The following is a 15600-nucleotide window of genomic DNA, read 5'->3' as shown; positions in this document are numbered from 1 at the left end:
TTGTTGGTATTTATATAATGCATTTTTGGGATTTTATATAAACTACATTTACGGTCACACTGCACTTGCAGTGCAATTTTCTGAAGTACATTCTGCGAAAAACGTTTCCAAATTACCAATAAACTGAGCACGCTTAACAAAAAGACACAATGGAGGCCGTGCCGCGTCTGCACATGCTATGGTTTGCCCTCAAATCCAGCCCGGAGGGCACATCGTTCGCAGCCTTAAAAAAGGTGGGTTGCAACTGCGACAAAGGCCCAGCAGCAGCGACGGTCGACGAACTTACCAATTAAGAGTGTAGGGGGGCGCAGGCGGGGGCGGCACCTGTGACGAAAGCTGATCCGCAAAATGTTAAGCTTTGTGACTACATGCCGCCCGCCTCCTCTCCCGTGTGGTGGTTGTAAATAATTCCACTAAGGCTGAGTCATCGTAATTGGTGTAGCTGCTAGCGCTGAAAAATGCAAAACAAACAATGAGCTATTGTTCGCTCTTTCTCTCACACACTCTGTTTCTCTCTTGTCGCGTGCAGTACATAGCCGAATTCTATCACGAAGATCCGGAGGCCTTTTCCAAGGAGGTGCATGCTTTGGAAACGCTACGCAATCAGGCAATGCGCACCACCAAAGACGGCGCTCCAATTATGAAGCGCTACTATTGCCAGCTGCATGCGCTGCAGAACCGCTTCCCGCAGCTGGCGGAGCGCAGCATCTTTACATTCACCTGGAAGGATCTCTATCACAGTACCGTGCATGAGGTGAGCGACATACGCTACGAACGTGCCGCTGTCCTCTTCAACATTGCCGCCTCGCACACACAGTCGGGCGCTTCGGTGACGCGCGGCGATGTCGATGGCATGAAAATGGCCTGCACACATTTTCAGGTGGGTTCATGTGCTCCAAGTGTACAAACGCGTTCTAAAACTCACAATTTCAGGCCGCTGCGTGGGCCTATAACGAGCTGAGGGAGCGCTATGCGAATGTCAACAGTGGCGGTGATTTTATGACCACCGAGCTGTTGGTCTTCCAGCAGCAGGTGTGCCTCGCCCAGGCACAGGAATGTATACTGGAAAAGTCGCTAATTGATAACCGGAAGCCGCACATTGTGGCCAAGGTGACGGCACAGATTGTTGTCTACTATGGCGCAGCTCTGGCGGCGCTGCTCACCGGCGGCGACGATGGGCCCGTTGCTCAGGTCATCGATAGCTCCGTCTACAAGCTATGGAAAAAATATGTCAAATTCAAGATCAACTATCTGCACTGCATATTGTACTTGTATCAGGGACAACAAGCTGAGGAACAGCGCAAAATGGGCGAACGTCTGACGCTCTACCAGGTAAGTTGCTGCCAATTCTGCTTTGAGCAAACGTAACTCTACCATAATGCCATGCTTAGGCTGCCTGGGACAAACTGGAGGAGGCACGCAAAGAGTCCAAGGGTCTGCCAGACCAAAAGGAAATCAACGAGTCCCTCAGCTTCACCGCCGATGTGGTCGAGGGAAAGCGCAAGAATGCCAAAAATGAAAACGAGTTCATCTACCATGAGGCTGTGCCAGAGCTGACCACTATTGCAGCCGTGCAGGGCGCCAATTTGGTAAATGGCATTGGATTTTCTGTAACGGATGAGGAGTTTGCGGGCGCCGATATTTTTGCGCGATTGGTGCCCATGAAGGCGCACGAGGCCAGCTCCATGTACAGCGAGGAGAAGGCGAAATTGCTGCGCAAATATGGCGCATTGCTGGAGGAGAAGGACACACAGCTGGATAGCTACATGAGCTCGCTAACCTTGGACAATCTTAACATAAACGAGGAGCAGGCCAACAAGCTGCCCCAGGGCATTGTCGATCGCTGTGCGGCGCTGCATGCCAACAAAACGGCCATCAGCGATCTGATTGAGGCCATGTCCCAGCTCGCGGAAATCACAGCCGATGTGGAGACCAATCTCAGTGAGCTAACGCACATGCTCGAAGCGGAAGCCCAAGCGGAGCGTGAATTTCAAACAGCCAGCGGCGTGCAGCGTACACCCAATGCCCACATTACGGAATTGACGCGCGAATTCCAGAAATACAGCGAAGCGCACGCTAGGGCTGGCGAGTCCAACAATACGCTCCGCAAGGCCATGAGTTTGCATGTGAATAATTTGAAAATCTTGGCGCGTCCGCTGCAGGAAATACAACAGCTGATGCCCAAGCTCAGCTCGGAACTGAACACCACAGAGATCTTCAAGGATGTCAAATTGATTGTGAACAAGGTGAATGAGATGAAGGCGCAGCGCGCACAATTCCATGCAGATCTGCGCATTGCCATCAATGAGGATGACATCACGACCAAGGTGATTGCCCATGGCGGCCAGGAGGGCCTGCAGGTGCTCTTTGCCACGGAGCTGGCCAAGCACGATAGCCTCACCCAGCTGCTCGATCAAAATATGCTGGCACAACAAAATATACTGCAGGCTCTGACCGAGGCGTATGCGCGTGCCGCACCCGTGCTAAAAACGCTGCAGGACGTGAAACAGAAGCGTGAGCATTTCTACAGCTCGCTGGCTGCCTCCTATGATGTGTATGAGGATCTGCTGGCCAAGTCGGCCAAGGGTCTGGAGTTCTACAAGAAGCTAGCGGGCAATGTGCAAAAACTCTTGACACGCTTCAAGTCCGCACGCGATGTGCAATCCGAGGAGCGACAGCAGCGTCTGCAGAGCGTCAAAGCGGCGCCAGCTGCTGCTGCTATTCCCGCTGTCAGCAAGCCAGAAACTGTGTCTAGTGGCGCGCCCAAACTACGTGATTATCTGAAGGCCAAACAAAATGGCATTGCCGCAGCCACACTGGATGCCACAACTTATCTGCCCACTGTGCGCCCGGTGCCTGTAGGCTCTGAGAATCCCACGCAGGCCGCCTGCTCTGTCTACGCCAGCGCACCGCCGCCCAATGAGCCGCCGCCGCCGTATAGCCTGCAGCAGCAGCAATACTACGATCCCACTGCCGCGGGCTATACCAATCCTATGTATCAGCAACAACAGCAGCACATTGCACCGCCCGCCTACAAGGCGCAAGCCTCGCCCAATTCCCAAACGCTACACGGTGCAATGGCACAGCTCAGCATGCAACAGCAGCATCAACAGCAGCAGCAGCAGTTGCCCCCGGCGGAGCCAGCAGCAGCTTATGGCCAACAGCCACAATTGGGCTACGGCTACAATTATCCAATTGCGTATCCAGCGCCTGCAGCTTCACCTGCTCAACAGAACTACAACTACCAGAAGCCGCTCTATGTGGCCACATCCGCGCAGCCCAGCGAGCCTTTGGGCTACTCACAGCCACAACAGTTGGGATATGCCCAGCCGCAGACGACACAGCAGCCCTTGGCCCATCAACAAGCTAATGCTGCACAGGCTTATCCGCCGGCTGTGGCTGCGACCCAGCAGGCATCCAGTTTTACGCAGCAACAACAAATTGCTATGTATCCGCAGCCGGCTGCTGCGGCATATGCTCAGCAGGCACAGATAGTGCCTCAGCAGCCAGCCCAATCTCAGACGCCCCAACCAGCAGGCAGTTATCCGCAATCACAGACGCCCCAGCAAGCAGCCAATTATTCCCAAGCTCAGACGCCCCAGCAAGCAGCCAGTTATCCACAAGCGCAGATGCCCCAACAACCAGCCAGTTATGCTCAAGCCCAAACTCCGCAGCAGCAGCCAACTGCGACTTATTCTGCTGCGCCGCAGCCTACAGCCTATGGTCAGCCCTCAACTTTTGCCCAGCCTCCTCAGCCAGCTTTGTATCCTTCACAAGTGGTGCCACAGTCTGCATCTGTTCCATCTACGCCAGCAGCCGTGCAATATCCGGTGGCCACCGGCGCCTCAGTGCCAGTTTCCAGTGTAGATGCTAATTTCTTGAGCTACTCAAATCATCCTGGCTACAGCTTTAATCCACAAACGGGCATCTATGAGTACAGCAGCGGCTATCAGCATGAGAGCAACAATATTCCAAAGGTTTCGCATGGCTTTGGCCAATTCACGCAAAGCGGACAACCGCAGGCGGCCCTTGTGGGCACCACAGACTCGGAGCAGGCCAATCGCAGCAGTTTGGCCACGGGCTTTGATGTGAGTACCCCGCAGATTCTAACGAATTATCAAACCTAATCACTTGCTAATTGTTTTGCCTTTATATAGTCGCCCATCGTTTCGCATACAAAGGCAGCAAATGGCGCCGCTGACTCCAGTGCTCCGAGTCAACCGGCCGAGGTGATGGGCAACTATTATACGCCACCATATGGATATCATTCGGCTGGCGGCACGGTCACACAACAACAGCAGCCGCAGTCGCAGCTGCAGGCGGAGCAGCAGCCTGCAACGACCGCTGCCGCGGCGCCCATCAATCCAAAGTCCACAATTTATATGCAGAGCGGCGGCAGCAGCATTGCCAACACTCAGACGACCACGAGCAGCGCACCCTATGCCTCATCGGCGCTGCAGACCGAAACCAAGCCCACAACGTCTGATGTCAGCAATGTGGATTTGCTTAGCGATTTGGACTTGGACTGTGCGGGCGCGGTGCCGCCGCCGATGCTGCAGCCACAGATTGTGGCAACACCAACCCCGCCGCCGTCAGTGGCTGCTAGCGACTGTGCAGTGGATGCCATTGCGGGCACACCAACAGCTGCTGCAGCCTCGCCGATGGCCTCGCCTTCAGCCTCAGCGGCTGCAGCGCTGCGAAAAAATAGTATTGACAATCTTTCCAACTGCTCAGATTTGAGCTCCCTGGAGAACTTTGACTGGGATTCGGTTTCATTGACACATTCCACCAGCGATAAGCAACAGGCAACAAATGGAAATCCTCTAATTACATTCCAAATGCGCGCTCACGATCCGTTCGGCGATGATAAGACGCTCAAATACTTTCACAAGGAGGTGGAGAGCTACGAGAAGCTCGTTGAGAATTTACATGTCAAAATGTTAAATGGCAATACCCAACTGGGCAGCAAATGGCTGGAGTTACAGCAGAAGCTGGATAAGGACACCAGCGTGAAACGCACGACGACCATAGCAAAGCTGTTCCCGGAGAAGAATCGCTCACTGGACTGTCTGCCCTACGATCATGCGCGCGTCAAGCTGGACAAGCAGACGGATGACTATATCAATGCGGCTTACATGAAGGTAAGTCTAAAGCGATAACCTAAATTGTTCGTGTGTGGATTAGCTTGAAGCTTAACTGACTGAGCCTTATATGTTGTTCTCCTCCTAACTCTTAATTCTCTTCTCCACCTCCCAGAGCCTCTGTGCTGGCTGCCCAAACATTATCGTATCACAAACTCCGCAAGCGAACACCATCAACGATTTCTGGTCTATGATTTGGTCAGAAAAGTCTCGAACTGTGGTTTGCCTGCATACCACGAATGAGGTAAGTGAAAGGATTTAATTGATTGCTGTTTTCCAATTTAACCAGACTCATTTGTTCTTTGGCAGCTCTTTGATCCTTATTGGCCGCAGTTGCTAAACCAGCCCACTCACTACGATGACTATACTGTGAGCTGTGAAAAGCTGCAGCAGCTCAGCCACTGCACGGAATACCAACTGAAGCTATCGATGCATGGCGCCGATGCTATTCTGGACTTATCGCTGCTGCAGCTCAAGCAATGGACCAAAGCGTAAATAAATCAAATATGTGCTGCCTTTTGTCATGTAAACAATATTCATTCCTTTGATTGTAGTTCACCCACTCAATTGCTGGGCATAGCACAGAATGCGCTGCAGACGCATCAGCAGCGTTGTCTGGCCACCAATACGCCCACATCGCCGCTCATTTTGAACTGTTTGACGGGCTCCGAGCGCTCTGAGCTGGTGGCTATTGCAATTTGTGCATTGATGGGCACGCAAAACAAGCGGCCCATTTTAATAAGTGAGCATAAAAACTTTTGCATGTTGAATCATTCACACTAATTAGTATAATCTTTATCAGATGTGGTCGATGTGTGGTCACGTATTTGCATGCAGCGTCAAAATTCGCTCCGTGATGCAGCCATCCTGGAGCAGTCCATGCAAATTGTCCTGAGCAATGCTCATAATGTACTCAACAAACGTAAGAATACTCCATTTGGCTTCGGCATATGCAAAATAAATAATTAACCTTACTTTCTAGGTGGCATTATGACCTCATATCAAATGAAAATGGCACCCCAAGTAACAGCCAAGGAGCAACAGGAGACCAAGGATCCATTAAACGAACTGGATGCGCTGTGGAAAATGAAATAAACGACTGACGATGCTTGCATCGCAAAGTTGCTTAATATATATACACACATTTTAATCAAAATGATAATGTTTATAATATTTATACAACTATTTACTGCAACTATCAACTACCTACATACACATATATATATACATATTTATACACGGCCCTAAGATTGTTGCAAACAATTGAAGGGTGATAAAAAGAAAACATAGTATTGAAATAACGAAACATTTGAATTGTATTTGTCCTTCTATTAACTTGTTATAACAAATGTATTTCAAACTATGGTGATGTTTATTAATGCTGACTATATCTCTACATCTAAAAACGTTATGAAACTCTATGTAATGATGTTGCGCGTATCTAACGGCAAATTGATCAATAAACGTATGCAAATAAATTAATCAATAGCTGACTTTATTAATACGATACACATGCAAATGAATGAGCAAAGAATTTAAAAATATTTTCGTTTCAACTTTCTTGATAAATGGAGGTTTAACAATTTAATTCATTCAAAACATTTTTTTGTTATTTTGCAGAACTATGAATAATTTTAAATTTTGCATAACTAAAAGGCAATTCTTAAAGCTATTTAAATATCAAAACCAATCTATATAAATTTCATTGGGCAAGAAATCTCGGCAGCCGTAAACTCACTCCATTGAGTAATAAATACTTTTTTTCTTGTTACACAGTCTGAATATATTAAGAATTGTAGAAGAATTGTTGAAGAATTGTAATTTTTTTAATTCTTCTAACTAACCCCCTTTTTACAGGTCAAACCAATGGATATACGGCATTGCTGGCAATGAAGCACATGTTGTTCTCATTACGCGCCATGCGAACATATCCATTTTCACCATAAAGACTACCCCAGGAGTTCTTGACCAACCAGTAATCCCCGCCGTTAGTGTCGTGGCCGTAGCCCACAACAACGACTGCATGATTGGATCTTTTGTGGCAGGATTTGCGTAATACTCCTCCTCTGTAATGATGTAGATGTGTTGCCTCGATGGACACCGCAATGGGTCCCTTTTTGGCAACGGCTGCCGCCAGAGCACTTTCACTATTCCGTTTTATTCGTACAATCCTGCTGACTGTTGCGCCTATATGACTCCCATCAAATCGACAATGGCCCTGTTTAGCCTTATAGGGATACCAGCTAGCCGTATCTATGCCATGATTCCTTTTGACATAAAGCAGCGCGCTTGTGGCCCGTCCACCATTGCAGCCGTGATTATAATAGGGTTTGCCACTCGTACAATCCAGCAGATTCTTTTCGGAAAGCTCAACTAACTCTCCAGTTTTGAGGTAGTGCTGACCCTCCAGAGTGCCAACTGCGGCAAAGGCCCAGCAGGAACCACAACGTCCCTGGTCCTTTACTCGGGTAACAGCGCCTTCCTGACGCCAATCAACCGAAGACGGAATTTCGATATTGCCGGTTGGTGAGTATATAAGATCTATCTCGGTTTCATCGACAGTTGCGTTGAGTCCGCCTAGGATGAATGCTTCGAATTCATGGGACAGAAGATCGGTGAATTGATTGATGCCCATCTCAAACGTCTCCTCGCCTGCCGCATATCGTTTATTGTGCCTGTCAATGATCTCCTTGTTGTGCTTAAAGATCTGCTTGCGGTGCAAATGCTCGCTGATATCCTGATAGGTTTTTTCGTAATCGACTTTAAAGTTATTCCACTCCACATCGAAAACATCTGCATTAAATGAGGCCTTCACGCAGCCAACGATGGCCAAGAACGTAACAACTGCTCTCATGTTGGAGCCGGACTAACTTTAAGCTGCCGAATCACGCCGTCTATATACCCACTCCGATCGTCGGGAACAGTCACCGCCGACCTTTTATGCGGGAAACGAAAAATAAGTTTATTTTTATACTCATTAGGAAGTGAAAAGAGTATATTGGCTTTCTGATATTGAAGCTAGCGGCTTCATATTTGGAATATAAGCAGCTATATCTGTAACGAGCTCTTAAAGATCGATCCAAAGAGTGTATAAAATCGGGGTAGCATGTTTTAAGGTTTTATTGAAGTGTGACAGAGTATTCCGCAGTCGGTTGCATCCGACTAAAGAAGTTTACTCGACCGCTCACTTAATTATGCTGGCATCGATATGGATATGGATGGACAAGCCCTTCTGGCTGATCCCCATTCTTGTGTGAAGAAAGAATTCCACAATTTTTGTAGGAGCTAGCAGCTGCTTTCTAAAGGCCAAAAGTAAATTCCGGAAATGTTCGTTCCAGTTCCTGCGTATATTCTCTTTATGCCTTTGCACTTTTTGGCAATAATGTAAAGTTCGACTGGACTCCTTTTGCCTCCTTGTTGGGCAGCTCTCGAAGCTTAATCTCTGAATTGTCGACTTTCTTGCGCTTAATCTCAATCTGCTTGTTGTCAATTTGTCTGTGCCCCAACATTCGTAACTTTTCCTTGAACGTGATGCTGCCAATGTGCTGGAATAAGGACACATCGAAGTGTGGCCAATATTTGTTCATGTCCAGTTGACAATGCAGCGAATCGTTGCGGCAAAATGTGTATTCTATAAAGTACAAGAGCATCTTGTGCATGGAGATATCCTTGTTGAACATTTGTATATAGGTTATCAAATAAGGCAGTTCGGCGCCTTTAAACAGTTTGCCAACCAAGCTGGACGGACAAAAGTCCAAGACAAACCAAGTCGGTTCAAGCGGATTAGCTAAAGCCAGTTTAATGAGCGCAAATTTTCTCATGGTGGTCACAAAATCTCGCTTGGTCAATATATCATCCTCCAGCTGGACATAGTAGGTGCCTTTGGAGTGGGCATAAGCCATTAGATATGCAATATCCAGATTCTGCTTGCTGTGCCAGCTCACATTTTCCTCAGTGTCGGGATAGTAGTCGGGCGCTGGCGCTATGATGTCAATAAGTCCACTCGCGATATGTGCTCTGAAACTCAACTCGATTTGATGAACAATCCGCTTTATAACCTCCCCATCCGTCTCGCCAATGTAGACAATGATGAGCGTCTCGTTCTGCTCCTCCGCTTTCATGTTCTCTATGAGATTGTACAGAGTACTTCGCAGATACGATTGCTTCCTGCGCTGCACTGTGGGCACGCCCAGCACAATGCTAACACCAGTGCGACCCTGGCTTCTTAGATACGCAGGACGTGAAGATACCATGATGTCCAGCAGATGTGGTGTGAAACGAAAGGTTGCAGTCTTGCCTCGATTCTGTGCTGGCACCAGGCCAGGTGTTTCGGTCAGATGCGATGCATTGCGCAGCGGCAACTCTTTGGAATTTAGTTGTGGATCCCATACGATTAGGCATAGTCGGTAAGATGCCAGTATTATTATCGTTGCAATCAATATATAATTGCAATAACGTATTTTAAAGATACATGTCTTTTCCTCTTTTCCTTGGTCTTCTATTTTTTAGAAAAGAAAAAAACCATTCCGTTTTTAATAAAATATTTTGTTTTGTTCTTGTTCCGGACTTACCTGTAAATCCTTGAGGAGTTTTCTGGTATTCTCGACTCATTTCGGCTTATTTGGACTGCTGACTGACGACCCCGTATTCGTTATCGATTCCATGTCCAATCCGAATTGCAGCACAAATTGATTGGCCATCCATCTGAACGGTAAATATGATTATTAACAATTTAGCATATCGTTGCTAGCCTATAGAATTTTATAAAAAGAAAACTTACATTGAAAATAATTACATTTGTAAGTTTTCTGAACGACGAAGGCCAAAACGTCCACACTCCGGCGAGCTGCGGGCGACTGCAAGGTGAGCTTCGGGCGCCGAACCAACATCACATCAACTAGCCAATGAGTAAGCCCCTAATCTGCTTCCGTTCTCTTTTCATGTAAACAGATTAAGTTCTATCTAAAATCTATAAACAAGTTTTCTGAACATTTAATCAGAGTTTTAGTTATTTAGTTATTGAAAAAAGAATTTGTTCATTTAAGTTGTTATCTATCTATCCAAATATTAAGTTTCATTGCAGATTTCAGGTGAAGATTAGAAAAAAAACAAATATATTTATTTTGGTTTTGTTTTCGTCCTTCTTCGCTTGCATCCAAATGTGTAAGTGCCCGGTGGAGTTTAGTTCTAGAATATAAATATAGATATTTATATAAATATGAAAAGCAAAAGAAAGAAAAACATAAACAAAATATATTTGTCGGGCTGCCTCAGGGCCTTTTACTTTTCACTTTTCTCATATGCATATAGTCCAACTAATTTGTGAGCCAAAGTAGAGTCTAAATTCCGGCATATAAAGCGTTAATCTATCAAGAATGAATATTTTGTTTAGTTTCTTATCAGGTAATGCGGTAACTTAGTACAAATTCATAAAAAATAGTAAAACAGTAAGGCACGCAAATATCGATTGCTGCAATCGTCAATTAAAATCCATTTAAATGAAGCCAATAATCTCACGATTACCAAAATTATGACTTTGAATTTACGAGTATTTCAATAATTATTATAGCCACTTGGGATAACGTTATTATTATCGCAACGAACAAACAAGAAGGACGGACATTCAGGCATGGCTATATAGAGTACTCATCGAGCACCTTTAATAAATAATTTTAATTATGTTTTATATGCCATGCCGAATTTTGCATACTCTCTGAACAGGTTTGGGTGAGATTAACTCGCGCCTTAATCAATTATAATCAAGAACAGCAATCCTCCCAGGTATTCAGAAGGATTCTGGTTCGAATCCCAGACTAGTTTATGGATGTTCTATTTCATATTAGCTATATATACTAAGCTTATAATAACAATCATGAATTATTTTAATTATATCCCCTATTTATAGGTTAAAGTAAACAAATATATAATAATATTTGGGTAAGTTAGCAAATGTTGTCCTAACTGATTGATACTCCAAATACTCAACGTTATGTAGGATATTTGATTAATAATTGCTATTTTTTTTAATAATGGACTTTCCATTTGGAATACAACTTTCTATATTGATTGTCGAGCAACTTTTATGAATTGATGTTATTGACAAGAACGAATTGTATCCAAGCTGGTTAAGTGCTACGATTGAAGGCTTATCACCTACTTGGAAAATGTTATGCATACTTATGTACCCCACCCGTACGAGTATGTAGTTAATCCGGGCGCGTTTTTGTTATCTTTTTGGATGGCAGCGCCAGCGTTTGCTGGGGCCTAATCGCATGGTTGAGCGCATATAAAAGCTTTTGCTGCTTCGCTCTAGCCTCCAGTTCTAAGTTGCAGACGTTTGTGGAATAGGCGGAAACAATTAGGAACAATGCGGCGCTTGAGCAGCATAGTTCTTTTAGCAGCTGTGCTATTGATCAGCACAAAGCAATCCAAGGCTATTTGTGGCTATGAGGTAAATAAATTACGAGTAATAACTATCGCATCCTAATATCGCATGCTTTACCTTTTTATCTGAAATTGCAGTCATGTCCTGAAACCAAGCCAAATATGATCAATGTGCATTTGGTGCCTCATTCGCACGACGATGTCGGCTGGTTAAAAACTGTGGATCAGTATTATTATGGAGCCAAAAACAATATACAGCACGCTGGTGTGCAATATATATTGGATTCGGTGGTTGCGGAGCTTCTGAAGGATTCGAAACGCCGTTTCATACAGGTGGAGACAGCGTTCTTCTTCAAGTGGTACCAGGAACAGACGGAACAAGTGCAGGGTCTGGTCAAGAAATTGGTGAACGAGGGCCGCTTGGAGTTCATCGGTGGTGCCTGGAGCATGAACGATGAGGCCGCCGTCCATTATCAAAGCGTTATTGATCAGTTTTCACTAGGCTTAAAGTAAGGCTAAGAAGATGTTTGAGATTAGATACAATAACTAATTTTAACTGTAATTTTCAGGTTACTTAATGACACCTTTGGTTCCTGTGCACGTCCGCGTATTGGCTGGCAGATTGATCCCTTTGGTCATTCGCGTGAAATGGCATCAATTTTTGCGCAGATGGGCTTCAGCGGTGAGTTCTTTGCCCGCATGGATCATGTTGAGAAGAACAAGCGTATTAACGAAGTGGCCCTGGAAATGATTTGGCAATCCAGTGAGTCCCTTAGTGATTCAGACCTCTTTACCGGTCTGCTCTACCGTCACTACTCCGCACCGCCCGGCTTCTGCTTTGATATACTCTGCAGCGATGAGCCAATTATCGATAGCGATGATAGCTATGATAATAATGTGAAGTCAAGAGTGGATGACTTTATTAGCTATGTAAAGACAATGTCCAACTCATACCGTGCTACACATATTATGGTGCCCATGGGCGATGATTTCCAGTACGAGGATGCCGAAATCAATTTCAAGAACATGGACAAGCTGATTAAGTAGGAAATACCTTATCAAGTATTCAAGAAGCATTGTTAATCGTATTGATTTCAGATATGTGAATGCGCGACAAGTGGAGGGCTCCAAGGTGAATGTATTTTATTCAACGCCCTCGTGCTACCTCAACGAGCTGCACCAAATGCAGCTGACATGGCCACAAAAGACCCAAGACTTCTTTCCGTACTCCAGTGACTCGCACTCCTATTGGACCGGCTACTTCACCTCGCGTCCCACCCAGAAGCGTTTCGAGCGCGATGGCAACCATTTGCTCCAGACGGTGAAGCAGCTGAGCGCATTCGCCAAACTGACGAGCGCGCAGCAAACTGAAGATTTGGACTCGCTGCGTCAAGTTATGGGTATCATGCAGCATCACGATGCCATTACGGGCACAGAGAAACAGGCAGTGGCCCGCGACTACGATCGCCTGCTAACGGATGCCATGATCGATGCTCAGGATAACAGCCGGGATGCGCTTAGGCTGCTCACCAACCTGACCACAGGCGAGTTCGAAAGCTGCTTGGAACTGAACATAAGTATCTGTGCTTTTACCCGAGAGAGCGCCAACAATGTGGTCGTGACTCTGTTTAACCCACTCGCTCATCCCTCTTCGCAATACGTTCGTGTGCCGGTTAAAGATGAGAACTACCTGGTCACAGATGAGAAGGGTATGTAAAAGATTTGGTATAGCTATTCAATTGATTAACTACATACATGTACCTCTTATAGGTCACGAGGTATCCTCGGAGGTGGTACCGGTGCCATGGCAAGTCCTGTCCATAGAGCACCGCTCGAACGAAACGCAGCATGAGCTGGTCTTCAAGGCAACTGTGGATAAAATTGCCAACTTCTATATACGCGTGCTGCCGGCTCCCAAAAACGCAAAAAGGCCAACTCTCAAGCGTTTTGAAAAAGTGCATTCAATAAAGCAAAAACTGTCCAAAACGCAACCTATGGCTGATGATGACGAAACTGATGAGTTTACTGTTCAGAACTCGGTAAGTAACAGAAATAACTTAAACTTACATGGAACCAGGGGCTGGGCACAGGATCGATACCACTTAGAGTATATGTTCTTGATCAGGGAAATATAACGAGCTGAGTCAACTTTGCCATGTCCTAGGGCAGAGTTCGCAGAAGTCTTACAATGCCCTTTGAATTATCATCTGTCTGCAAGAGTATTTAAGATTCGGCACTCTTCCATTTCTTTTGTAGCATATCAAGCTTGTCTTCGACAAGAGCACCGGTCACCTCAAATCAGTGGAAATGAACGGAGTTTCGGAAAATATAGAGCAGAACTTTGCCATATACAAGGGTGCGATGGGTGACAACAGTGCCTCCGAGAAGCGTTCATCTGGAGCTTACATTTTCCGTCCGGATGGCGACATTACTGTGGTGGAGGACAAAGTTGACTATACGGTTTACGATGGTGTCCAGGTGAAGGAAGTGCATCAGCAGGTGAACGAGTGGATTTCACAAGTAATTCGCATCTACGAGGGCGTAAATCGTGTAGAATTCGAATGGCTAGTTGGTCCAATTCCAATCGATGATGACAATGGGCGAGAGATTGTTACCCGCTTCAAGAGTGACCTCGCCACAAATGGTGTCTTCTATACCGATTCCAATGGACGTGAGATGCTCAAACGTGAGAGAAACCAGCGCGAATACTTTACTCCAGATATGACCGAGTCTGTGAGCGGCAATTATTATCCCGTGACTGCTCGCATTTCCATTGAGGATAAGCAGAAGCGTATTGCATTGCTCAACGATCGCGCCCAGGGCGGCACCAGTCTGGCGGATGGTCAGGTAGAGCTTATGCTTCATCGCCGCCTGCTGAGGGACGATGCTTTTGGTGTGGGCGAAGCCTTGAATGAGATACAGTTCGGCGAGGGGCTGATTGCACGCGGTAAAGTTTTTCTTATTCTAAACGCAGCGGAGGAAAAGCCCACTGTTGCCGAACGCTTGGCCCAACAGGAAATTCATTTGCCTTTCTGGAAGTTCTTCAGTAACTCCAACACGGCCAGTGTTGTAAAGCCCCTAAGCGTTCCCGATTTCAGCGACTTCCCTCAGTCGGTAAATCTGCTAACACTGGAGCCCTATTCCAGCAATGAAATCCTACTGCGTGTTGAGAACTTTATGGATCAAAATGAGGGTCACACGGTAAGCTTCAACATTCGCCACATTTTCGATGCGTTGGGTGGCCAGGAAATACGTGAAACAACTTTGGATGGCAGCATGGCGCTGAGCGATATGAAGAGATTCAAGTTCCATCACGAAGGCACTCAGGCACAGACTGTTGACTATATTACATCCTCATATGAGCCGTTGTTTGCCAATAACGCAAGCGACTCCTCTAAATTCAGTGTCACATTGAATCCTATGCAAATTCGAACATTTATTATTTACTGGCAATAGGATTTCGTCGACAATAAACAAACAATTTAAGAAATATTAGTGTTACCACATTATTCGCCGATGGTTTCAGCTAAGGTACTATTTGCTAATAATGCTTGTGGTATTAGCTTATTACATTTTTAATGCTGCTTTATAATATGGCTTCTACATATATTTGGTGAATTTTTCTCTCTTGAGCCAACTTTAACTGTCGCAGGCATCAAACATTTGATGTGCCGGCAAGCTACCAGATCGAAGAGGGTTGCCGGGCCGGTTGCAGATGTTTATTATCTCAGCCCAGGGAGTCCTTAGACAAGGGGCAGACGGCTGGACATCTTGCACAATTTTTGTGTGCGCTTCAAATCTAATTTGTGTGTGTGACCAGTAGTCCGTTCTATTCGCTACCTGAATTTAGGTCGTTCCTATTTATTTTTGCAATGCAATATAGTTGCGCAAGACAGAAGACGACAGATTCTATGCTCTCTTATTCACACGAAATGTACTTTCATTGTTTACAGATTACAGCAGATTTTTCTTTGTATTTTTGTTGTTTTAATTTGGTAAAATGGCCAGGCAACCTAATTGCAACGCCTAACTATAGGTTATAAAAGGTTCAGATAATACAACAAAACTTAACCCA

The 15600-nt window shown here is 45.9% G+C and overlaps 4 protein-coding genes across 4 annotated transcripts; 2 read left to right on the top strand and 2 right to left on the bottom strand.

The window, feature by feature from the left end:
• Positions 1-50: 50 nt before the first annotated feature.
• Positions 51-6623, top strand: mop (myopic). The gene is made up of 10 exons (XM_064689893.1): positions 51-233; positions 530-880; positions 934-1332; positions 1392-4088; positions 4158-5141; positions 5257-5385; positions 5451-5632; positions 5696-5883; positions 5944-6063; positions 6124-6623. Exons 1-10 carry the CDS (start codon positions 150-152, stop codon positions 6234-6236), a joined length of 5247 nt encoding a protein of 1748 aa, XP_064545963.1. The 5' UTR covers positions 51-149; the 3' UTR covers positions 6237-6623.
• A 231-nt stretch (positions 6624-6854) lies between these two features.
• LOC135433708 (cathepsin L-like) lies at positions 6855-8122 on the bottom strand. The gene has a single exon (XM_064689892.1). It carries the CDS (start codon positions 7993-7995, stop codon positions 7000-7002), a length of 996 nt encoding a protein of 331 aa, XP_064545962.1. The 5' UTR covers positions 7996-8122; the 3' UTR covers positions 6855-6999.
• A 126-nt stretch (positions 8123-8248) lies between these two features.
• Positions 8249-10142, bottom strand: LOC135433707 (alpha-1,3-mannosyl-glycoprotein 4-beta-N-acetylglucosaminyltransferase B-like). Its single transcript, XM_064689891.1, has 3 exons — positions 9922-10142; positions 9713-9845; positions 8249-9639 (listed from the first exon to the last, which is right to left on the bottom strand). The coding sequence occupies exons 2-3, from the start codon at positions 9750-9752 to the stop codon at positions 8498-8500; spliced, it is 1182 nt and encodes a 393-aa protein (XP_064545961.1). The 5' UTR covers positions 9753-9845; positions 9922-10142; the 3' UTR covers positions 8249-8497.
• A 1288-nt stretch (positions 10143-11430) lies between these two features.
• LOC135433706 (lysosomal alpha-mannosidase-like) lies at positions 11431-15015 on the top strand. Its single transcript, XM_064689890.1, has 6 exons — positions 11431-11592; positions 11664-12034; positions 12095-12568; positions 12624-13234; positions 13296-13564; positions 13782-15015. The coding sequence occupies exons 1-6, from the start codon at positions 11509-11511 to the stop codon at positions 14979-14981; spliced, it is 3009 nt and encodes a 1002-aa protein (XP_064545960.1). The 5' UTR covers positions 11431-11508; the 3' UTR covers positions 14982-15015.
• The last annotated feature ends 585 nt before the right edge of the window (positions 15016-15600 follow it).

The sequence above is a fragment of the Drosophila montana genome, unplaced genomic scaffold, assembly GCF_035044405.1.
Source record: "Drosophila montana isolate Dmon_TW-CO22-7 unplaced genomic scaffold, ASM3504440v1 contig_3218_1, whole genome shotgun sequence".
Taxonomy (NCBI): Eukaryota; Metazoa; Arthropoda; class Insecta; order Diptera; family Drosophilidae; genus Drosophila; species Drosophila montana.
Note: the sequence above shows the minus strand (reverse complement) of the source record. Positions and strands in the feature narration are given on the sequence as shown.

Coding starts and splice junctions, on each gene's coding strand:
- mop (XM_064689893.1), top strand. CDS start 150: ATGGAGGCCGTGCCGCGTCTGCACATGCTATGGTTTGCCCTCAAATCC. Junction 5,633..5,695: donor CTCAAGCAATGGACCAAAGC/GTAAATAAATCA, acceptor CTTTGATTGTAG/TTCACCCACTCAATTGCTGG. Junction 6,064..6,123: donor TCATAATGTACTCAACAAAC/GTAAGAATACTC, acceptor CTTACTTTCTAG/GTGGCATTATGACCTCATAT.
- LOC135433708 (XM_064689892.1), bottom strand. CDS start 7,995: ATGAGAGCAGTTGTTACGTTCTTGGCCATCGTTGGCTGCGTGAAGGCC.
- LOC135433707 (XM_064689891.1), bottom strand. CDS start 9,752: ATGAGTCGAGAATACCAGAAAACTCCTCAAGGATTTACAG. Junction 9,640..9,712: donor AACTCCTCAAGGATTTACAG/GTAAGTCCGGAA, acceptor TCTAAAAAATAG/AAGACCAAGGAAAAGAGGAA.
- LOC135433706 (XM_064689890.1), top strand. CDS start 11,509: ATGCGGCGCTTGAGCAGCATAGTTCTTTTAGCAGCTGTGCTATTGATC. Junction 12,035..12,094: donor CAGTTTTCACTAGGCTTAAA/GTAAGGCTAAGA, acceptor TGTAATTTTCAG/GTTACTTAATGACACCTTTG. Junction 12,569..12,623: donor AACATGGACAAGCTGATTAA/GTAGGAAATACC, acceptor TATTGATTTCAG/ATATGTGAATGCGCGACAAG.